This window comes from Leptosomus discolor, chromosome 11 (assembly GCF_034619465.1).
Source record: "Leptosomus discolor isolate bLepDis1 chromosome 11, bLepDis1.hap2, whole genome shotgun sequence".
NCBI lineage: Eukaryota > Metazoa > Chordata > Aves > Leptosomiformes > Leptosomidae > Leptosomus > Leptosomus discolor.
In genome coordinates, this window is record NC_141401.1 from 4,897,346 (window position 1) to 4,921,868 (window position 24,523).

At 43.3% G+C, this 24,523-nt stretch overlaps 2 protein-coding genes across 2 annotated transcripts in view; one reads left to right on the plus strand and one right to left on the minus strand.

The window, feature by feature from the left end:
* Positions 1–1,060: 1,060 nt before the first annotated feature.
* Positions 1,061–12,440, minus strand: PGPEP1L (pyroglutamyl-peptidase I like). Its single transcript, XM_009961344.2, has 5 exons — positions 12,407–12,440; positions 9,730–9,782; positions 2,954–3,070; positions 2,226–2,455; positions 1,061–1,265 (listed from the first exon to the last, which is right to left on the minus strand). Exons 1-5 carry the CDS (start codon positions 12,438–12,440, stop codon positions 1,061–1,063), a joined length of 639 nt encoding a protein of 212 aa, XP_009959646.2.
* A 5,615-nt stretch (positions 12,441–18,055) lies between these two features.
* Positions 18,056–24,523, plus strand: part of FAM169B (Protein) — a 40,811-nt gene continuing 34,343 nt past the window's right edge. Inside the window, exon 1 of the mRNA XM_086471783.1 lies at positions 18,056–18,170. Within this exon, the coding sequence (XP_086327909.1) occupies positions 18,056–18,170 (115 nt within the window). The remainder of the gene's footprint in view (positions 18,171–24,523) is intronic.

The following is a 24,523-nucleotide window of genomic DNA, read 5'->3' on the forward strand; positions in this document are numbered from 1 at the left end:
AATACCTGCTATTTTTATCTCGCCCTTGGCTGTCACGGTACTAGCAAGATTATCACGGAGAGCGTGCGTTGACGGTCCCTGTGTGCTGAAGGGGAAGCGCTGCAAACCTCTGTCACAGCCAGCTGTCACGGCGCAGCCCGTGTGGAGACGGGGAGCCTGGCGTGGCAGGGGGGAAGCACAGACGTGACCTGTCCCTGCCCCATGCGGAGTTTTACAGTTTGAGCTCTCGTTTGGTTCCTGTTCTGTAGGTAACGTTGTGTGCCGTGACGCCTGGCACAGCACAGGGCTTCAGCCGCTGCCTTTCCTGGGACAAGTTCGGCTTTTGGTGTTGATGCCCAAGTCCCTGAACAGCCGTGAGCTGTTCTGCTGACGGGCTCTTGTCTGGGTGCTGCGCTGTGGAAGGGCTGCGGGGTTTTCCTTTGGGACAGGCGCTGAGCATGGGGTAAGCGGTGGTTTTGGGCAGCTGAAACCCAAATCACCAACAGCATTACAGAACCAGTTGGATTCTGGCTTTTTCTTTACTTTCTTTTGAGCTGCCCTGGGTTGGTAGCCCATTTCCGATGGGGAAACCAGCAGGTCGCTACGAGAGAATTGTAAACTTCACATAACAGGATCTCTGCGTGTGTTGTGTTCATGTTCTCCTCCATATTTACGCGGTTTATGTGGGCCCATTGTATGGCTGAACTCTCTCTGGATTCAGGCTGGGGCCAAGTGGCCCCTCTTACACCATCCCGTGCTGAACATCCTTGCGGCGGTAAGCGTCCATCTGGGTTCAGGAAGTCTTTACTAAGGGCTTTCGAACAAAGGATTAAGCATCTACAATGTTTTAAGTCCCGTTTCATGCTTTCTTAAACCTGAAGCAACCTTGCTCTTGTCAGCAATACAGGCTGTCAGTCGTTTGTTTTTTCTCTCAAGCCTTTCACACCAAAGAGGGATCTGAACAGTTGTTTGGGTTTCGTAAGGAAATCTCACTGAAAATAACACGGCATATGAAATCCTTTATGCAGGGGTTTTCAATAATCTTCAGATTTGCTTCATTTAAGAGGTAAGGAACGGCATTCTAAGAAACCTTCGGGTTTTTCTTCTGTGATCCATCCTCCTCTCTTTCTTCCCCGCACTGTTTTAACATTTCGAAGATAATTGTCTGTAATGCTTTTCCGAGAAAGTCTGCTGTTACCGATGTGGATAATGGAGGCACGTGGATGAAAGCTGCTCTTCCACTGCCGTAATACAGAGAAGCGTAGTAGGTGAAATCACAGATATACCTGCCATATTCAGAACAAAACCAAGCCAGAAACCTGAATTAAGGAGCAGTGCGCTTTGATGACATTTAAATACTCTTCAAGTAGCCAAACCAGATCTGGTTTACAAAATTATTAAAAACATATTTGCTTAGTGAATAAAGGAAATACTGAAATAAACCAAGTTTGAGAAACAAATGTTCCTTATCTGATGGTTTGGTTTCGCAGACACCCACCCAGAAGGAACTTTAAATAAAAAAAAATCCCAAGCCGTGCATTCTGGCTTAGGCTTCTGCAGGCTATGTGAGACTGGGAAGGTAACGCAGTCCGCTGGAACTGCAGCTGTCTAACCCAGCTCGTGGTGTGAGTCCTACAATCGCACCGTCTGGAGGTCGGGGGGGTTTTGTCACCCTGCCTTTTAACTTGGAGGTGCAAATCCTGAAGTTAAGGGCCAAAATCAGCTGATTTTTATTTTTTGAAAACGGGATCGTTTTCTGTGGTTTCCTTGTGAGTGCAGACTAGCGTAACAGAAAATTGCTTCAGTACTGCTCAAACACGTAATGAGATCACAGACATCGTTCCAAAGGTACCTGTAATTGCTCTGTTCTTCAGTGGATGTATTTACATTTTGTATCCCTCCCAGTTGGGAAAAATAGATTAAAATCTGCTACTAGTCAGTATTGCTTTCAGACTCTTAATAGCTCAGGTTTACTGGGGTTGTTAATCACAGGGCGTGCGATGTTGAAACTTGTTTCTTTTGGAATTTACAAATCCATGGAAAAATATCTACTGGCTGTAGTTTTTCATGAAGGGTGCTTTCCATAAAATTTAAATTTATCCCACTTTCATACTTGTGCCCCTCTGAAGACTTTGCTTCAAAGGGGTTTTGCTTGGAGGAAAAGTCATTGCAAAGACCCTCCAAGGTTAAATGAGCTGATGGAGTTACTTCTGCTTTTACTGCGAGACCCTGACAGCAATATTTACCTTCCCGCGTCCCTGGAAAAGATGATATCAACCCCTTCCACTGAAATGTTTTTCCAGACGGTCTTCATATTAATTGTAGATTCAATCTTTTCTGGACCATCTAGCATGCAACAGCCACCTTCTGGGTGAAAACCACAAGCATCCATCTCTTGGTAGCCTTTGTTCTTCCCACACTGCTCAAGGATGATGAGTGCTTTGGCGGATGAAGCCAGCCCAACGTGAACAGTAAGCTGGTTTTTTCCCACCAGAGAGAATAACAGGAAATTAAAAACGAGACCTGGTTTTTAAAAGCACGTCATGCAACAGGGCCAAGCGTTATGTGAAGTACGAGCTGCGAGGTAGGGAGCTGTAGCTTGTGCTCAAAGAAAACTTCCATAAGAGATTACAAATGAGAACAAAATTGTGCTTTAGCTTGGTTTTGTCGTGTCTAGTCAGCTCAGGACATCAGAGCTGCAGTCCCTTCGTGGCAGTTCATGGTGGATCGGGTTTTTTCCGTTGTTCAGCGTGTAGTTACGCTGTTCAAGTGGCAGAGGGTTAAAGCAGCATGCTAATTACCGTGTGCTCCGGATTTTGGTTTGAAACCTTTATCACAGTTTTAATAGCCGCTTTCCAGATTGCCTGATGCCCCTATTGTGCAATACTCTTCTGGAGATCTTTTTAAAGATCCACTCCGAACAATAATATTCATAAACGAAGGGGGGAAATTGTGTAACTTTCTGATTACTCACCAGCGGCTGAAGAGTTGTCCATATGTTGAAGACTTGCTCCTTTGCTTTTTGGTAAACCACCGGCAGCTGCATGATACGGAGATCTATGTTTTCACCAAGGCCTCTCTTGGACAGCTCCTGTGTTTGCAAAAAAGCCACCATGGACTTGTAAGAGCGTTGGATTTCTCCGACTGTGTGAAAGAAATCAGGCTGATGCAACTGAGAAAACATCTGACAGAGCAATGTAAGGCCAAGCCCACGGTTCCTAAATTCTAGTCTGCAGTGGGATTCATTTGGGTAGTGGTAGCTCCCCCTTTTTTAATGGGAAAAGACTAAAATGTGCTGAACAATTTCCTAAGGTCATGTCCATGTGGAGCCGTTGTTGTGCTTTCCAAAGGGGTGCGCGGTCTCCAATGGGTGGGAGTGGCTGTTGCTTAAGGACTGGCCCATGGGGCACCATGAAATGCAGGATCTGTCAGAAAAGGTACAAGCCTGAAAGCATCTAAATAGGCTTTGAGCTGTTCCTCTGAAAGATCTAGCAGATAAACCTGCGCTATCAAGAGACACAACTTGAAAGGGAATTCACATGAGCTGTCCAGTCAAGTGACACGTGATCTGCTGTCTTGAACGGGTTCAGGTAAACTCTGCTGGAGGTGACGGTCAACGTTGAGGAAGGTCACATTTAGAATGCGTTTCATTTCTTTTTTGGTCTAGAATATGTTTCTTTAGCAAAAGGAAACATCAGTTATTGGGATGTTTTTGCTCTGTCATTTACGCAGAGTTGAATTTCCCCATGGGACCTTTTCCCAAAGGAAACAAAAATTACACCCAGAACTGAGGTGAAAGAAACAAAGGCTCCCTTCAAAGCAGCAGATTGGTCGGTTGGTTGGAAGATGGTCTGGAGAATAAATGTCGTGTAGAAATGACCTGAAACTATTTTGTCAGTGGAGCAGGGCTAACAAACGAGGCTTTAGCCTCTGAGCAGAAGGCAGGTGGCTGCAATGGCAGGCTGCAGGAGCGCAGCGGAGGTAGAGGGCTTTGTCCCAGAAAAGGAAAATGGTGGCTGAACTTCCCTGGTGCATTTGAGTAGATGGGTACCAACGGAGGGCACAGATGAAGCTGCCAAGGAGGGCAGCAGCAGAGGTATCCGATTAGCCCACGAAACCTGTAACTTTGTATTGAATGTCTTTGTCTTCTCAAGTTTTCATTTCTCACTACAGACACTCGTGCGGATGAGGCCCACAGTTCTAAGCTGTGCTAACTGGGAAATTTGCCCTTCAACACCGGCTTCCTATATAAACTGTTCCAGTTTTCTTGTCAGCGGAAACATTGATTAGCTGTGCTCAATAAACTATTTGACACAAGCAAGGAAACAATGCCTGCAGGGAAGTAAACACATTTAGAGAACAGTGCCAGCCTTTCTTCCTCTGGGCGCTGACAGTCTTTGAGAGACCGTTGCATCATCTTGCTTAAGAATGCTGTGCTGTGTCTTCGCTTCCAACAAAGAAAACCCCAGCTGCTTCACAACTAGCATTTTCTTTTCTAAAGCATCTTTAATTTTAACATTTAATGAGATTCTTCCTTTTTAACTGTAAGGCTTAGAGGACTCGACTACCCGTAACTTTGGTGCAGAGTGTGGAGACCCGCAGTGAGCTGGCAGGCAGTTCTGCGCCGGTGCTGCCTGGACCGACGTTTTGTTGTCACCATTTGTCATGGGGGAAACACGCAGAAATACCTTCGTGCAGGACAAACCCAGAAGCTGGCCAATAGCAAGGGCTGAGAATTTGTGTCAAAGGAAGATAGTTCACCACATCCTCAGCAATTTCATCATGTTGTCAGTGATTTGTGTTACTTTGTTGTCTAAGCATCCTGACCATGGGCTTATACCCCCTGAGACCAGGTGGCTCCTTGTCGCAGCCTTAACCAAAACCATTTTTGCATTTAAGGTGAGAGACCGAAGATGGTTAGAGGAGGATGGCTGCATCTGGAACCGAGAGCTCACTCTGGTGAGGTAACTCAGTAAACAGGTGCCTGGGTTTTGTAGCTGAAACAGCAAAGGAAACTTCGAAGGAGGACAAAAGTTTTGGAGGACATTTTTGTGGGAAACGTCGTTCAAAAGAAAGTGTGAAGATCCTTTGTTGGGAAGTTCTTTGAAAAGGGAGAGGAAATCCAGCGTTATCAGCTGATGATGACCTTGAGTCGGTGAGTTGTGGTCACAGTCCGGGTCCGCTGGAGTTCTAGCCAACGTTGTTACCCAGCCCTCCCCAAAGAGAAGCGATTTGCACAGAACAGTTGTGCTCAGGTGCAGCGGTTGTGCGTCACACGGGGTGTTAGAAGCATCTTGAACTGCTAGAAAACTCCAGAAAATTTCCCTGAGTTTGCCTGATTTTTCAATGATTTGCCAGGAGCGGGGGAGGAGGGCAGGGGGCTCACATGTTCATTTTGCAAACTTCATTCAAAAAGGCTTGTATTGGTGGCAGAAGAAAACCAGGAGTTATCCGTTGACCCAGTCAGTCTGCGAGTGTGTGGCATACAAAGTTGTTTTGTTTGGTTGTTTGGTGGGGTTTGGGGGTTGGTTTAGGTTTTTTTGTGTTGTGTTTTGTTTTGTTTTGAATCCTGCAGATACCTTTTTAAAGCTTTAGGGATGTAAGAAAGTTCCAGAACAGAACTGGAGGCACTAAATAGCAGTGTCGTCTTAGTTTCACAGACGATGAAACCAAAGCAGAGAGGGCGAGAGACAGAGAGATTAAATGACAAATTTCCAAAGACCACATGGTCAGTGGCAGGATGAAAAACTGCGCTCGGAGATCTGATCCTCATCTCCCGGTAGCAAACACAGTTCCCAGAAGCAGTTGGAAACGCGACCTGTTCTTTGCACTAACAGTTTAATTACTATGAATGCTGTCACTCAACGCACATTTGTGCCCTATTAACTGGGGACTCCGACCTCGATGGTAGACTGCCCCTGATCGGTTATTCAGCTGCCAAGTTGCAGAAAGGAGTTTCTGGAGGAGATGTAGAAACAGGGTCAGATCAAGGGTTATTAGGTGGGAGCATCAGTCTGTAACATGGAATAAATAATTCGGGGGATCTGGGATTCTGAGGGTCCCATGTGGTGCTGAAGAACTGACACACCATCGTAACTCAGTGTGATCCGTCAGCAAATGCGGAGTAAACACTTGGTGGTGTTTTCATTCAGAGGGAATGTCCCGCCCTTCCAGAGTTAGAAGTGCTGCTGCTGGAGGTTTTGTGCATATTTTAGGAGGGTATTTCAGGTGAATGGAGTTATGAGAACCATGAAAAACTTAGTGAGACAGGTTTCTAAAAGAGAAGCTGTCTTTCTAGTGCTAGACAGCCATGGTGGGCCACGTGACAGTGTCTATAAAAGCTCTGAAGCTTTTCTCAATGACCCTGAATTGACAGGTTCGCCTGTACTTTCAGATCCATTAGGCTACCCTTTTCCCTGGACACTGGAGGGCTACTTGCTGAGGAAGAGAACTCCGTGGATGCAACGCTGACGAATGCCTCATGTGCGAGTCATCTTGTGCTGTGATGAGAACTTGGGTCCATGCAAAACCGACAGGGTGGTATTCACGTTCTTGGAAAATTGTATGTTGATACTATAAAACAGGCAATGTGCAACAATGCACTGCTACCTCATACCCATAAGGAATCCAAGAATTCAGAACTCTTTCTAAACCAGCAGAAATAGAGATTTGGAGAGTTTTATTAACATTTATCCATCTGTTTCCTGGGGATTTCAGAAAATGGAAATTGGCTTATTCACCAAAAAGGCAGTATAAATAATTATCACACAACCATTTTTCTGAGTGCCCAACGAGGGCATAGGAGGGATGCAACTATTGGAGTGGGCTACGTGCTCGCTGGATCAATCGCTGATCCTCCCTACAGCAAGGAAAGAGGTTTAGGAAAACAGCTGATCCCCCCAGCAAAGCAGAGTACAACAGCATCTCACGGAGAAGCCCCTAACGGGGATTTTAAGGCAGCAGTTGTGCGTAGGAGCCAGCATTGCTCACAGAAGTGAAGCCTTGCCCTTTGGCAAAGACTCCATTTCCAAAAGCGTGGAGGGCGAGGCTCTGCTTTGAGAATTAGGACCCTGGAACTCCAGTTACATGTATTTTTATAGGATTTTGGATGCTTTTGGTATGAGGACCCTTCTGGGATGTGAACTCTTAAGATCACGTGTATCAGCGTTACAACATCACTGAGGGTGCCGTGGTATCCAGGCTTTTGGTAAGAACCCAGTCCGTTTTGGGGCAGTAATTAGGACAGTTCTGGGTAACGCTACAAAGGCCTTAAGCCTGAGCAGTCACGTTTAGTAGCTCTGGCCTGGCTGCTCGGTACATTCTTGAGGATGAGTTTGAGTGTCCTCCTGCTTGGTTCTCAGAAAAGAGACTCGGCAGGAGGGCTTTATGTCACTTTAGCGATCCAGGCAGGAGCCCCAAGCCAAGGCAGGATTACTTCCAGATGTAAACACTACATTTTGCTATCCGTCATACATGTGCGTAAGCTTCCTGAAGACCATGGGGCTACTCTTGTGAACAAGGCCAATGGAACAATACCACGAGATTGCGATTTAGCGTGGAGGAGCCTATCAAAATTCAAAGTACTTCCAGATTTGCAGCAAATTTCCCTGAATTGCCTGGATTTAACCACCTTTGCCAGGGAATAGGAAAGCAAAGCAGCATCCCTGGTATGAATACAAATTAATTCCACGCGGGGGGTGTCACATCAGAGGCAAATGGATTTGTTCTCCTCCATACACAAGGACTGACATCTGTTTCTTTATGGAGTGCCGTAGCCCTTGTTATGTAACTTCCTGGCGTAGCCAGCACATGGCGTTGTTACAGAAAACTCATCGGTGCGCTTTTGCTTTAGGCTGTTTTGCTTGAAGATAAAGAACAGGTTTTATTTTCAACCAGAAGAGGATGATCTTGCACCCAAAATTAGAACCAACAGGAATCAGGAAATAAATGAGCAAGAACATTGTCAACTGACAAATATTTGTGGTTTAGGGCCCATGTCAGGTTAGAGTTACGATAATTTACAGGTCTCCTGCGATGACTGGGGTGTGGAAAGTTGACACAGAAGTATTTTTGTTTCTTGTTAACCTACAGGGATAACATCCCTCACGACTTTGAGCAGGTAATAGATTTATTCTACCAAGCACCAAGTTGCACTCAGCGTTTTTCACATAGCAATGCTAAAGTAGAAAATATCTCTGGGGTGGTGGAGTTGCTATAGCTTTGGTCTTTGGAAAAATGTACTGGCTCCTTGCTTTTCAATCGCCTTAGCTTGACTGCACTTCGTTTTCAAGACAGGTCTTCAGTAGCTGTCACCAACACTTGTGATACGGTTATAGGCCTGTAGAGTCGCCACCTTTTCTATCACTACTAATGCTTTCTTATAGCAGCCTCTTTCATTTCAGTGTCCAGAAGTATTTAAGTATTTCCTTCAGTCTCCGTAATAGAACATAGTCCCCTCAGTTTGTTTTATGTCTCACTTTTCATTTTTAACAGTCTTATCTGGTTGTTTCTTGCAGATATTGGACTAATCTTCCAATTCAGTTTTACTATCTTGACTGTTCCCCAACTAGTTTCAGATTTCATTGTCTAAACCTTCTTTCTACCTTGGAATGGCTAAGAACTTGTGTGAAAGACCCTCTCAAAATAACTCTGTTCATAAATACCTTATGAGAGTAACTGAACTCGAGGAAAGGCCATAGTCTGTGCTAGGGAGAATGAGTGAACCTTGCACGTGACTTCTGCACACACGCAGCAAATCTCTGGAGCTGTTCCTACTGTTTGAACATATATACTCTGACCTTTCACACTTCAGATTGAGCTAGAGCACTAAAGTACCCAACTAGTAAATTATTTCATCGTAGCAGACATACTCTTACATACAATGGCTGGGTATTTATTTGGTAAGACATATTTGAAGACAGAAATTATGTTGTTATTAAAACTCAGAAAATATTTTAAAAATGAGTAATCTTGTTCCTGAGAAATAATCTATTTGTGGAGCTTTCTGGTGCGTCCCAAGAAATGTGGGTTCACACAAACAATAATTTGAAAATAAGCAATTGCAACAGAAAAGCTGATGCTGGAAGCCAGCAATCAAAACCACGTCTTTGTGCCACCCAGCTAAATTTGTTCTAATGCACATATTTAGGAAATACGCAGGAATTTTCAAGACCCCCCCCTGTTACTGCTAGTCAAGGTGTAGGGAGGGGGAAGAAATCTGACCGGCCTTGTTTTCCATTTTAACTGTAGAATTCACTGTCATGTGAAAGTGGAAGCCAAAGCTGAAATGGGAAAACATACTCAGAATTGGCATGGTTTAGGTGGTGTGTGCCTGCAGCAGGCAGCAAGAACTCAACAGGCCACACTTGTATGAGAAGGGAATCGGCTCACGCAGACATGACAGAATGAGCTGTGGTATGAGGTGGGCTCTTTACTGAAGACAGAGATAACCTGCGGCACATGCATTAGTTGCAGAGAAGCACCCTGGGTAAAAAATATCCTTTTTTAACATCAAGAATAATATTTTGAAAAGTGCTTAAATAGCATCAAAAAAACATTTGTGCAAAGAAAATAATGTTTCACTTCTTAATTATCGTCTTTCTTCCATGTTCGGACTCTGCTCCATGAGGCACAGTTCTGTTCAGTGAGTCATGAGACACAACTTTTTTGAAGGGAATGGAAAGCCTGAAAACAGTTTGGATTGGGATTTCCACAAAGTAAAACACCTCCCTCCCTTTTTTTTATGCTTACCTTCACTGCTTCCCAGCTAGAATTAACCAGGTATTGTCTGAAGGGACCGAAACCTGAAAAGAAAAATGCTTTTCACTTCTTGCTCTGCCGTAGTAGATTAGGTGCCGACGCGTATGCGCACACACGTTTGCTCTTTATCTTCATATTTTTGGTTATGGAGGTTGAGTTTTTTAGATAGGATTTAGACTTTGTAACACTTAAGAGAACAGCATTTTCTTTTTTTTATATGCACTGATACAAGAACTAATCCTGCAATCTCCATTCATGTCAAGGCTTCCTTAGGAGATAACCTTAATTGAAGCTAGTAAATGTACTGGAGCCGATAGGACAGATCACGTAAATGATGATTTTGAGCAAGGATCATCATCCATAGAAATAGCACTACTAAGAGATCTGGTGTTAAATACTTTCAGGTCACAGTCAATGTACCATTCTTATTAAAAGCTCAGGAAGATGAAGATACACATATTGAATGAAAATGTTTCAAACAGTAAAATTTTATTTCATTTGTAATATTTTTTTTAATCCCAAGTAATGAAAACTTAAGTTTTCTGTCAGGGAAATTGTGCTTTTTGTGGTCCTGGGGTAAACCTCTTCCTTTATTTTTTCCCCCACAGGAAAAGAGAGGAGGAAAGGGAAAAGGACTCTTTGAACCCAAAGTACAACATTTGATTTTATGCATCCTTTCTGGTGAAAGACTTTTTTAAACAAAAAGGAAAAAAAAAATCTCATTTGAAGCTGGATGGGCATTTTGTCACGAAAAAGTTTGATGGAAAACTCCCACTATCTTTATTAATCTCAATTACTGTTCTCGCTCAATCCAGAGTGTTGCCAAGTCTTAGATGCTGGGTGGCAGGAAAATGAGTTTGTGAAATGGTTTTAATGCTATAACTCTTAAATATTTAAAAATCCTTAAATGGACAAATAAGTACTTGACAGCCTATCATTGCTGTTTTGCACAGTGAAAGGTACTTGTATGTGGGGACAATTAAGCCTAAATGCAGGCTTATGACAGCTTAATTAATGCTAGACTTTAAGCATTTCTTAATTTGTTAATACTTACTTCATAACTGCTCACTCTTTTCTCTCTAATACTATGAAAAACCTGATGGTGCTAATATTTTTGACAATGTTTTCCCCAGGTTTATGGCAGGGGAACAAGGGAAATAGTGCTCATTTCACATTAACAGGGAACATAAAACCTCCCTAGTCCCACTCTGCTTTCAGAGCAAAATTAGGGTGACACCTACTCCATTTTGAAGGTGGTGCATGTTTGTGAACCTGTGTGTGCAGAACAGCAGAATCATATTAAAGTTATTAAATAGTTCACAGTGAAATACATGCATCTCAGTGGTGGCCATAAACTACCACTTAGGATAAAATTGTTCTATGAAAAGAAATGACTAAATGTAAGAGAGATTTACAGTACTGAAATACCTGCAACATTTGGAGAGCTAACTGGGGGAATATCATTAAGCACTATGTAATAAACTGGGCTCGCTGCCAGCAGGTTTATATTATGAGCAGGTGAAAATGTGACAGAGGCACGCTGTGATAATCTCTGTAATCGCTTAAAGATGCACCTGTGTCTGGAACAGGACGCACTAGTCTAAAACTGCTCGAACAAGTCGATTTCTGCACCTAAATGGCTGTGTAAGGAGAGGAAAAACCTCACAGGGCACTAAGAAGCGTGCCCATCAAGGGTATGTGCCATAAATATCACAGGAGAGCAACAGCTCGTCAGCGTTTTCAGAGGTTAGCAGAGACCTCCAGCTCTCTCCCGCGCTCCCATTCAGCTCCATGCAGCTAGAGCAAGCCAAACTAGTTCTGCCCATCTCGCAGCTATTAAAAACAAACAAACAAACAAGTGTTTAATTGAAAACAGCAAGATGCAAATGTCTTTGATGTAACTTCAACCTCATTCCTATGTCCTTAAATGACCTGCAGTGGAAAATTATCCAGCAACTCCCATGTCAAGATCTGTGTAATGATTGCCTTTAGCTGAGCCAGTGGCAACAAGAGGAGTAGCGAGTAGCAGCATTCCTGAAGAGCTTTAACCTTCTAAAGCTCAGAAGTCTCTAGCTGGTGGTTCTGCCACTGTGATTCAGCAGTAGCTAGAGCCAGCAAGAGACACTCCTAATTTGGTCCCTTGCGCTGCATGTTCAGGCACGCTCCTTCGGTGCATTTAAATTTCATGGTCTCGTTCAGCAGTGATGAGGCAGCATCTCCCGTTTAAATCTCCCTTACCTTGCCGTGAAACTGAGACCCTGCAACTTGCCATGTGTTGCTCTAATTCTGGACACTGACTATGTGACATTGTGATGCAACCTGGTTTTCTTGCTTCAGAGCTCCTTTTGGGTAAGCTTTATCTAATACTCGCCTGCGCTGCCTTGAGCGATGTGGTTTGGATCAGAGAGAATGTCAACAAAGATTAAAACATGGAGAGAATGAACAACAAACCAAACTGGATGGCAGCAGAGAGGGCAGACTGCAGTCTGTTTCCTCTGACATGCATCTGATTTTTCTTAGGAAGGCACAGCAGCAAGTTATTTTCCATTTGGAATTGTTCGTATGACCGTTTGCTACTGGTTTTCCCTCCAGGGAACTGTTTACGACAAAGCTCAAGCGTGTGTGCACACCTTCTTTTAGCTAGAGATGAGCAAAATGAAAGTCTTACCAGTTACAACCACAGTGTTGGAATTGGAATCCATGAAATCTCTGCTCCAGAAGGTGAAATCTTGTTGTCTTTCAGTTCCAAACAGTATTATAATTCACGTATCTGTGGCAAACTTCTTCGTTTGGGGTACTTTTCTTTTCTTCAACCTGTGATGTGTCTGGATTCACATGACAGGGACGATTTGTGATTCATGTAACCTTCAAAGCAAAAATTGTTACATGCCTGTATTAAAGATAGAAGTCTGACTGACCGGCAGACTGACTGGGACTGCCCCAAACTTCTTTTCCTTTCTTCAGACATGAAATATATTCAGGAAGAACAGGAAAGGCTAAAAGAAACTTCTTGTAAAATATCCAGCAATATTTTTCATCAGAAACCTGTTTATATACAAGTAAACAGAAAAAAAATTGAATCAATTTTATTATATCTCTGTGGATATTCTATTTTTAGCACAGTTGTAATTCACTTTAATTGTGAGGAATGACAATTACAAACCCGTATCTGTCCATTTCCACTTTTCTTAGACTTTTTCTTACTGACTTAAAAAACTCAGGGGTAACTTTGCTGTTCCTCTTCATAGCAGCTATCTAATTTACTAATCTTGACCTTTATATCATGCTCTTTATAAAAGAGTCCAAGCACCTTACAGATTTAAAACCAAACACCAACAGGAGAATGTGTGTATTTGATAAACCAAAACATTTACTCCAGTAATATCCTTGAATAGGCAACATGTTAAAAAAAATAACCTCACTCCAACTTGCAAGGTCAGAGGAACTCCAGAAGCTGGGTTACAGCTTGCTGAAACTGGGGAGTTTAATAACTGGTCTGTCTGCATTGAACTGAAGCATGAGAGCCAAAAGGGAGGGCCTGAAATCAAAACATATGCACATTGTCACTGCCCGAAACAAAAGCATATGAAAGTTCTCTTGGGAATTATAACTATGTGGGCAGAGGGTTTCACTGGGTCTTGTTTTGAGTAGGAAGTGTGTGTGTGTGTGTGTGCGTGTGAGAGAGGGAGGGGAGAAATACGCTAAGAATAGAAAGCCACTATATATATAATCTCAGGAGAGCTGGTAATTGTGAGACCTTAAGAAAAAAAAAAATCTCTGAAGAAACCTCCTGGATTGGGTGGTGGCTGAATGAGGTTTGGAGCTATGAGCTGTGTCTGTCATTTAAATCCTCCTGCGCTGAGGCACAAAGAAATTTGTGGGTTCTTTTAAATAAAATGACCCTGATTCCACCATCCATTTCTTCCCCTGACTAATACATCTTGCAAAACTAGCTGTTGCTAGCCACTGAGGCTGGCGGAGCAGCTCATGCAGTAAACCCAGAACTCTCTGCAGCTCTAAATAAGGCAAAATCTGCCACTGGCATCAGCGAGTTACATCTAAAATTCTAGTGTCTTTCATTCTTCTGTGTCAATTAAGATTTTTATCAACTAATGTTTCTGTGTGACCTGTTAGTAAACAGGACAATGACATGCCAGTCTTCTCGTAGTCATTTCTGATCTGTGCTTAAAAAAATAATAATAATAAAAAAAAATCTAAGTACAGGGTGGTCTAATGGACAAAGCATACACAAGGAATAAAACAAGATTTAAGGTCTATAGTTGCTTAATTAATTTCCTGCATGAGCAATCCTATGCTTTGTTTGGGACATTATAGCTGCTTTATAGATACAAGTGAAGGGTATTGGTTGAATGTTGTGACGTACTGGGTATTTATTAGACACTCCTGCAGAGTGCAGATACAGGTCTGTTAGATCCAAGCACTCTGGAACAACTGATATTATCCGTTTGCACTTCAGGACTAGTTAGTTTTCAAAGTTTTCACAACTGGCAGAAAAGAGCAGAAAAAACTACAGAGCAAGGACCATTAATCCTTCATGAAGAAGCTGATAGAAATTTGGGGAGAAAATCCCCCCCCCCCCCCTTTTTTAATGACTCATCAGTCAAGTGTTGACTTCAACAGTTCAGTTAGTCCCGTTCCATAAGCAGAGGTTTGCTGATTTCACAGTAAAGACTCCGAGACCTTTCCAGGGTTGTCATATGCTTGTGCAAATGTGGAATGCTGGTGGCTTGGATAAACCAGGAATTTGACAGAATGCACTGAAATTAATTTTTGCATGGATTTAATGGATTACTTCTGTTCTCCAGCTTTCTATGCATGGAGCATACTTGGAGGAATAATGCAGGTATTGCAGCCGCCTTACGTTTCTGTAACAAGCAGAAACTAAAGGATACGGTCGCCTCAAAAAAAGAATTAAAAAAATCTTCTGGTTAGGTGTAAGTTCTGCTGAGAATTTTATTCAGAAATGAAACCTTTTCTTTCCCCTAACATTTCTTCAGCTGAAGTCAAAACTACTCTTGAAATTTTTGTGAAAGTATTACTTTAATGTTAGCGCTCACCTGTGTATATGTGCCCATAACAACAGATACCCAAGTCACTGGACATTTGAGGTCTGTGCAAATTAGAATCCCCATCCATAATTAAGAAACCAGCCCTGGATATCTGAGGGCAAGTCACAGGCACAGCTGACTCAGCTAAACCCTGGTTGTTTTTCTTCTTGCTATACACAAGTGTGATTGGCATGGCACTCATCTCGAGGTGAAGAAGAAATGGAAGCAACTCAACTATGAAAGCCCAGGTTATCACCTTGAATATTTTTCTGAACAGTTGTCTGATACATTTAAAAATTGTTTGAACTGCTGAGTAAGGGAAAAATATATGTTCTGCAAATGCATTCTGACCACATTACAGAACTGCCAGAACACTGCTCAAATAGATTTTAGTACTGACAGTAACAAGAACTGAATATGGCCCTTCATTTAGAAACAGCTCTTTAATTTTTATCTCTTTTATTATTACTTACATATAGATTTTTTATTTCTTGTTATTGGCAGGCACTGACCAGTGTTTTAAACTGTTAAGTGGAAGTGTTTAATATATTCCAGTTTTTATCTCAGCTGTTCAACATTTAATGAGAGGAGGGAGAAATCAAGCTGTTACACTATTTAACATTAAACTATAATGGGATTTTAAATAGAAATTTCAGGATCTAACACTCTATATTTCTTTTCCATTCTAATAAAAATAAATGATCCTCAGGAAAGACCGAAGCTGGTGTTTAGGTAAATGGAATGCAGTGTCACACAAAGAGAGGAGACAAACATTTTGGTGTAAAGCTCCCTGTTCCCTGTGGACCAATGCCTCTTCTAGAAGAAACTCCTTAGAAATGGTAAATAGAAACATGTAATGGCAATTTCACTTTTTTTTTTTTGATAGAAAATGTTATATGTTTTATGTTGTTGCCTTATTTGTATTAGTTCTTCTGCAATTGATACCATTGCTGTATACCCAGTGCTTAGCAAGAATGGAAAAAAATGAAATTGTAAATAATTGAAATGTAGCCAGGCTGTTGGGTGGCTGTTATCGTTTCAGTTCTGGTCTTCTTGCAGTATTAGGAAAAACTAACTGCTGGGTACGGACAGATTTTTTTAAATTTTATTTTTAATTGTTTATAATAGTTTAATGCAGGGAGAATGTACTTTAGCAAGAGAGCATGCAACTCACAACCAATGGGTTGCTTTTGTTCAGGCATCATTTACCATTCACAAAGAGACTCTGCAAGCAGCATACAGTAATTAAGTAATAAGTAATTATTTATCAGCTAATGTGCAAAATAGTAAGCTAGGACTACTGGAAAGAGTAATGTGCTTACCACTACTGATGAGCCCTAGCTGGCCAGCAAGTTTCCAATGCGCTGGGGAAAGTTGGTCTCTGCCATTTGTTGATGTGGGCTGATCCTCACCATTACCGAGTTATCTTCGCATTTTCTGCTTTTCTTCTGTTTCTTTTCTCTTGAATCTTTCACCAGCTAACTACTGCCAACCCAGCAACAGTGCTTCTGGAGCCTTTAGCTTTTAGCCTTTCCTGGCTATTTAGCTCATGTACTTTCTCACAGCTTAACAATTTTCTCAGTAACACTCAGGCAAGGTCACACAGCAGTGCTGCATCAAACTAGGCCTTGGGCCATGGCACAGCCAGACCTCTGGGCTGAGTGTGACCTGGGGAGCGGTGGAAGGTACAAAGCTTAAAGTGATCGTGAGAATGTGCGGAAATCCACTGACGTGCTGTGAAGTGTGGTCGTGTGACAGCCACTTTTTGGGAGCATCAGTGTATGGGCTGAGATTGCTTTGTCCTGTTGAGGAAAGAAAATACAAATCTACTTTTGTATGTGTTTTAAACCATTAGAAAGGAGGAGCAACCTTTACGGAGTTTTCGGTCACTGTGCTGACAGGTAATGGAGTTCCTAACGCTGCCTTGAAACCTTGCTCCAGGTCACAGCCGTGTTCCCTGATGGCCTAAGTGCTGAGGTAAGTTTGTTTCTTTGCAAGCATACTGTTATTTCCATGTACTTTTCTCTTCACCTTGTTGACTTTGATACCTGTACATGCTACTTTAAAAATAATTAAGCGATCCTACACTCGGGAAAGGCTCCCAGGAGGCAACACCTGGATTGTACATTCTAATTTTGACAACTGTGTGTTCGTTTTAATCTCTGTACCTCGAATTTACGGTTTGTAATAACGAACAGCAGGCTCCTTGCCTGGGTTTTCCAAAAGCCTCTTTCACATTGGCAACACTCACTGCAGTACATGGCTGGAGAATGCTATAAAAATGTCATTTTTGTACTTATTTTCCCTCGTAAACCTTCTGCCTCTGCCAACCGAGTTTAAAGAAACTGGCGTTAGCTCTCTGGTTTGTCATTCTGTGCCTTTTAAACGAAGAATTTGGAGCCGGTGTTCGCAGTTAGCTCTAAATTAAGCCGCAGCCCAGCGCTGGCACTTGCCGAAGGCCGGGCCTTGATGGCGGAGGACGAGGGCTGCCCCTTCACCCTGCGGCCACCTTGCCGAGAGCTTGCAGCCAGCCTCCCCTCGCTTCCAGACTGTTTACCATTACCTCCCCCGTCCTTCTGCTTCCCCAGCCGCCCTCCCCGCCTTCCTACGACGGCTTTCCCTGTCAGCCGAACCCCCGCCCGCTGCCTCCCGCCCCTCCGGGGCTGCCCACCCGGGACCGGCCGGCACCGCCACCCCCGGCGGGGCGGAGGCGGGCCGCGGCGGTGGGAGCCCGCCTCGGAGGAAGTGATGGAGGCCGAGGGAGGAGGAAGAGCCGCCGCTGGTAAGAAGGGGAGGGAGAGCGCCCGGGAGCTCCCCCGCGGCCTGGCGTCCTCCTCCCCCGCGCTGGCCCCTGCCCCGTCTCTCCCCTCATGGCGGCCGCCCCGCTCGCTTCGCCTCCCTCCTGCTCTTGCCCTCACGCCGGGCCGGCTGCCCGCCCGCAGAGGCCGGACGGCGGTGCCTGGCTGATGCACCGCCCGCCCAGGCTGTCCGGGGCCGGCGCCAGCCCGCGCCTGCTGTGAGGAGCCCGCGGTGTGTGTCCCGTCCCGTCCCGTCCCCTCTCCGCCCCAAAATGGCGGGCTCCCCGCCGCACCGCGGACAGGGCTTTCCAGAAGCGGCCTCAACGCCGCGAAACACTCGGGCCTTTCCGGGAACGCTTTGCTCGGTCGCCTGCGGTCGTGACCGGGCGAGCCCCGGCTCTTCATCGCCATGCTCCCAGCGCCCTGCTTTCACGGTGTTGCTTGAGGGAGATGGTCCAGTCCGACCTCCCTGCGCAGAGCAGCGTGATAAAGAATGTCTCGGCTTCAGCAGGGTCGGCCAGAGTAGGCTGCTACACGGTTCGTGGGCCTTTTCCCAGGCGTACAGGTAACTTTGCCAGGTTTTAGGCTAGTCCAAACCTGTCCTGAAGCCGAGAGGAGGTGGCCTGATGATTTCTGTCAGCGCTGGCTGGGCAGGTGACGCTGGTGAAAAGCTCCTCTCCAAAGGCCTGTTTCCAGGGGGGGTTCAGAGGCCCCACAGCCCAGTTGCACGAGGTTGGGACTTTAATGGCTGAGTCCTTGAGAACTACCATAGACCAGAAGGAAGACTGTGTAAAAATACTACGTTTTAAAAGCCGAATCTCACGCAGCATTGCCAAGTGTTTACCCAAATTGAGCAAAAACATGGTTTAAGAAAAGAGGCATGGTTTAGCAGGGACAAAAGGAGCAGGAAACACGTTGCATCTTGACCACAGAAGAATAATTAGTCGGATTATTTCAGTGTAAAATATAAAAGGCTTTCTATACAGCCGAGTATTTACCCTTTCTTTAAAAAGTATGTGGTAAAAACTTTCTTTGCTGATCATGAGCTGACTGTAGAACAAGAAATACACGGTCTCTAACGATGAATTTTTGGAGAAAAAAGCCACTCACCCCTCATCTTTCAGCGAAGTTTATTTACTGGTGTTTCTGACAGTAGGCAAAGGGCTGCTCTGCCCAGTAGAGGCCAACAGGGACAGCTCAGCCATTCGGGATGTGGTGGGCTTGCACTGCTTTGAAATGAGCAGACATTATATTAGTTCCCAAACGGCGCTGCTCCTAGTGCTTGGTGAGGGAGCTGATTTTAGGACAGGTGGATCTTCTGCACATGCTCCACCTTGGATTTCCAAGGGAGTCTGGCGTGTGTAGTGTTCCTGGTTTATATTTGACTAGGAGCACTTCCAAGAATTTCTCTTCATGCACTTGTTTGGATAAGGGCCCGTTGCAGCACCTCAGTTAGCTTTTGCACTGCTTTCCCTGTTGCTCTGGTTTTATAGTTTTCTTTCTTAATTTGTCACGCTAGCAGGTAAATGGAGAGAAAGTGAATTTATCTTCTGAAACACATTTTAAGTTGCTGCCATTTATCTAAAGCACCTACTTCATCCCCTTCAGTAAAATAATGATGTTGTTCATTAGTTCCTCTAGCTGCTCATGGCTAAATGCAGCGTAGTCAGATTGCTCCATTTTCTCCCCCCTGTCAGCCACTTATGAAAGTCAAACATTTGTAATAATGCTATTGGGTTGGTTTTTTTTTGAAGACTCAATTCTGTTGATGTTTTTAATTAAAATACCTCTAGATGAATGGGACTTGGTTTTTCGTGTCCAAGCAAACGTTGTACTGTTGGGCACTTCGGTTGATGTCCGCATTTTCCCCCTTTTTCATTATTCTCAAGTTGAAGTTTAGTTCTTCTTTCATCCCCTTCCTCTTTTGGGACAGCTGCTATGGTTTTTAGGTATCATCTGAGTTTTGGCTTCGTTATTTAATTGGATATACCTATGTTTAAAACAGTTGTAGAACAACTGGCGATAGGTTGAGTATACAGCACACTTTAAGAGCATATTGGAGTCAGCCATTAGTTCTTCTTGTGCAAATGGTGCTTTTCAGTTTATGTTGGGCTGTAATTGAGATGCTACAAGTAGGTCTTGAGGTCTGTTCCTGTAACTGTTTTTCACTGGGCAAGAAACACTTACAGGTTTCTAAGCCCCTTTGTAGGTCCCAGGCAAACCTTACTGTTGAGAAGGAGGCCAGCTGTTGACCTAAAACTAGAGGTTCTTGGTTTAAATTCAGCCTTGTCACAAGTTCTTTTTTATTTGAAAACACTTTGAAAGTCAGATTTGTATGTGTTAAGCATCTAACAGCAAGGCTAGGAAGGACAGTCAGTGAGTAACCGTGTATATACAACTCTGGAGCCTGAGAAATAGTGAGTTACCAGATGAGAAACCTGTACATCCAGTTTAACCATTGCATTAATGAAGCCTTAAATTTCCATCTGTCTCTCTAGGAAGATGGAAATCTCCCTGCCCTCCATAAAATCCATGTTAATCAGTTTACAGGCAGGAGCTCAGCAGCCTGGAAGGTGGAACCACGAAATTCAAGTAGCATAGAGGTGCTGTATATCATGAATGTGCCCCGCACATCTAGAAAAGCTACTAAGGTGAGACTGACTGACAGCCATGCTCCTTCAGTATAACTAAAATCTCATGTATGGAACAGGTAGAATTTTACTCAGACGGAGGGGTGTGAGTATCTTAAGAGGTAAGGGCTGTCATAACCTCCTTGCTTTCCATGCCACAGGTAAGGCAAGTTACTGAAACCTTTCTTTCTTTAACATAAATATCTAGTTATGGTCTAGAAGGAAAGAAAACAGGAAACAAAATCCTAACTACCTACCTCGAAGTCCCTTTCCATGACAGCGTTGCAGTGAATACACGCCTTCCCTTGGGGGAAAGTACGAGAAAAGGAACAACACAAAAGAAAGTGGAGCCAGTTTTGATTTGCAAGTGGGAGGAGTGCAGGCATTATGGTTGTGGGTATAAGAACCTGCGTACAACAGGCTGGTATGTATTTTCCACTTTGTGCAGTGGTTGCGTACTGAGAGACTCCCAAACACTTTGCGTGGCAATTCTCTGTTCTGGTGTGTTGTCTTTGGAAAAAGATTGGCAGAAAACCTCAGGTTGCACATGTCTGAAGTAAACTGTGCCCTACTCAGTTACTGAGAGGTCTGTGGATGCTTAAAAATGTTGTGTTTGTAACCTTTAAAACTGCTGTCTGGTGGCTGGTCTTTATAGTATTACTGACAACAGATGGCAAATGGCTCCGCTGATGTAATTCTTGCTAGTGTTTCATTCCTGTGAAGTTGCATGGTTTCAAAATCTCAGAAAGTGCCTCCATCTTTTTTGCTGCATAATGATTCCAAGCCAAACTAAATAAAAACATTTTATATTATTCAAATTCCCATGGTGTCATGTGACATTTTTGTAACGATTGCCTTGCAGCAGTTTCAGATAAGTGCACGTTTGGTAGCAATTTAAGGCCTATGTCCTTTAAGTAATGCTTATTAGTACGTAACAGATGCCGTTTAGAAACATTATGCCTTTTAATAGGCTCTGCTTTTAGACTACATGTTCTCATTCCAGGCAGACTGTGGATCAGGCAAGCTTGGAGGTATGCTGTCGTTTATGCAAAGCCTAAGTCAATTTTCTGCTCTGAAGTCAAGCCATGTGTTTTTCCTTGTTTCTTCCATTCTGGTCATAGCTGCCTTGCTGTGTTTTTCCCCCTAGTCATATCTTTGGCTGATTGTCAAGCCATTACAATCAAAACCTTTTGCATTTTTAACCACCAGCAGTGGTTTCTTTTGTCCTTACAGAAAAGCCTGGGTAAACTGAATTTGAACACTCTCAGCCTTACTGTCAAGAGCACAGCAAGCACAGAGTTAGCCCTCTGTTGCCAGCCTGTCCTTCCTTCTCTGCTTCTTCCTCCTCCCAAAAGGAGAAAAAGGGAAAAGCAGAGCCACGCTGATTTTGGAGCACCTTCAAAGACATGTAGAATAGCTGACACAACGGCACAGAGAAACAAGAGAGATGTTTACATGTTTCCTCCACTACTTGCAGCTGTTTATTAAAGCAAGTTCTGAGACAGGCTGAGAGGCTTGTGATAGCTAGTGCAGGTGATGTATTAATTTGCAGCCGCATAACGAATTTAGCAAAGTGGAAATTACTGGGGGAAGGGATTTTTTGGTTTCTTTCCTTTTTTTTCCCCTCAAATTAATTGCTTTATTTTGAGATTATTCTGGCTGTACAAATTGCTCCTTGCAAGTAATTTGGAGGAAGGCTGCTGGGCTTTCTCGGGCAGACCTATGCACTCTACTGGTGGGGGCAGTAGATTTGTCAGATGTAAAGCATTTGCAACTCAAAGTATGTAGTATCTGAAGCTGCTATCCCTGAAAATCTAGAGAGTTGTCTTATGTTTTCATCACTACTTTGTTTGTTTGTGGAACATTGTCCTTTCTGATAGCACACCAGGGCTTTCAGGTGCTCTTGGTGTGCCACACGCGCTGCCATGATGTGTATGACAGGAAGATAAGGGCCGCGTGTAGGGCGGCCTTAGGTTTCCCACGCCTGCTTTGAAGGGTGGTAGCAGTAGGGAAACGTGTTTAATGCGGTACTTAAAGACTAGCCCTGGTGCCTGGTTGCGACAGCGAGTGTTTCAGGAGTAATTTTAAATGCTCCTTGGTCTTAAAATATGGCTATTTTCTGAAACTGCCCTAACTGTCAGTCTGTCTGGCTTCTCCCCGCAGGATGAAATCATCTTCATGCTAGACCATTTGCCAAACTCAGTTGTCATTTCAAGCCATTTCACTATTTCTTGTTTACCACGATGGGAGACGTTGTCTTCCTCTTTTCCCTTAAGTTATAGGATGGCTTTTGACCGATGTATTCTCCTTTCTATCTTCCATCTTTGTAAAGGATTGAAATCTGCTATCTGCATTTGAACCTGTGTTTCATAAAAGCGTTACTGCTGTTCACAGAATATTTTCTATTGTTTGCCTTTCAGGTCAGCCTCTTTGAATAATGAAAATTCTTCAGTGCTATACTTCAGTGTCATTCAGGGCCTCCCATTCCTTCTTTGCTTAGATTTTAAGAGTCAAACTCTGATTTGAGGGCAGGCTTGGACTACGAGCTTCTGCTGGCGTTTGGCTACGGGTATGATGAAGTGAGATGTAGCACTGGCATAACTGCTGGAAAAAGTCCCTGATATGGACACAGTTGTTCTGGAAAATGTGTATATTTTTCTTGTATATTTTATTTTTATTTAGGGGGTAGACAAATAATTAAGTTGATGAATTTAATTTTTTTTCTTACATATTCAAGAAAATCCATGGCACTGCCTTCAGTAGTTGAAGTTAGACTTTTCCAGGAACATTTCTGCCCATTTCTTGGTTGTATGAAAACCAGTATGTATTAAGAACTCAATTCTGATGTTCACAGGGTCAGAGGTATTAGCAGCAATGCCACTGAATGAAGGGAATTTCTTTGAGGAAGAACTAATGTGAACATGAACCTTAAAGCCTTAATTAATTACAATCCTGAATGTCCCTTTTCTTCAGGGGGTAACATCTTCCCTTACATCTTCTCCGAGTTACTCTTTAAGCTCCCCCCCTCTTTTTTACATTTAAGCTTTGTGAAAAAGAGTTAAATGTGCAGAAGTATGAATTCCTGGTATGTCATAGTTACAGCTGGTAGCACTTCCATAGTTTAACAGTGTGCTACAGTTTTTATTCATAAAGTCTGTTTCTGGCCCATAATACCTCAGCTTTTTTCAATTACATTAGGTTAGAACTTTGTGCAAAACGTGCCAGTCCAGATGTGCGTTCTGTGTGTAACAGGACAGGGGGTAGCCAGTTTACACAGATGTACTTTAACCTATCTGTACTGTCAGTTGGGTGTGGCTTTGTTTTTGTAAGTGTAACACTGCTAAAGATTCGTCCGACGAAAAATAGATATAGCTGGAACCTGTTTGCTGGAACTTTCAGTAGGTTAGAGTGGAGGAAATACCCTTCAATATGCACATGCCATTACGTGATCCCTTCAATATGCACTTGCTTTTCTGGCCTTGAAAACATTTTAAGTAATGTGGTTTCATCTAGGTATTTTTCCAAAAAGAGCTAAATAATTAAATCAATCATTTAATTCCCCTAATTTTTTTCTGTTTCATAAATTGCAGATTACTTTAAGTTTTGGAAAATAAATAACACGTGTTTTATAGACCTGGGTCATGTGAGGTTCTGGGAGCCTTCCGAGCCCACTGAAGTGAGTGGAAATTGAAGGTGTTCGGCATTTTTCAGAGTTAGGCTTGTCTAGTCAGTGCCTTTGCTCATCTATGTTCTGCTAAACGTATGTATGTACTTAAAGCTTTTTTCTTTCCTTTTCTGAAATCAGTAGTGAGAATGGGATGCCTAATATGATAGCATACTGTATTTGGGATGCTGCCTAACAGTTTGTCTGCCCTTCATTTGAGTGACCGAATTTGCAGTAATGACACATACATCTACAGCTGAATTCATCTATTTAATCTGTTTGGTTTCTTAATTGGGAATGGGATTAGGATTATTTATTTCCCTTCTGCCTTTATTGATTGCACAGCAGAAAAATACTTACAGACAGAAACTTGTATTCAGTTTGTCTTCTGAAGCCCTTCTTGCCATTCGAATTGTGAGAGAATAGTAATATATAGATTGTAGACTAGAATAGCAACAGTGTGTGCTTGCAGCCCAGAAAGCCAACCGTGTCCTGGGCTGCATCAAAAGATATGTGACCAGCAGGTCGAGGAAGGGGATTCTACCTCTCTACTCTGCCCCCGTGAGACCCCACCTGGAATACTGTGACCAGCTCTGGAGCCCCTGACACAAGAAAGACATGGAG

What these genes read in the sequence shown, in the direction of transcription:
- PGPEP1L (XM_009961344.2), bottom strand. Translation starts at nt 12,440, where the DNA reads ATGGATTCCAATTCCAACACTGTGGTTGTAACTG. An exon ending in CTAGCTGGGAAGCAGTGAAG is followed by an intron (nt 3,071 to 9,729) that starts GTAAGCATAAAA and finishes TTGCAAACACAG; the next exon opens with GAGCTGTCCAAGAGAGGCCT. An exon ending in TTTTCCAGGGACGCGGGAAG is followed by an intron (nt 1,266 to 2,225) that starts GTAAATATTGCT and finishes TGAATATGGCAG; the next exon opens with GTATATCTGTGATTTCACCT.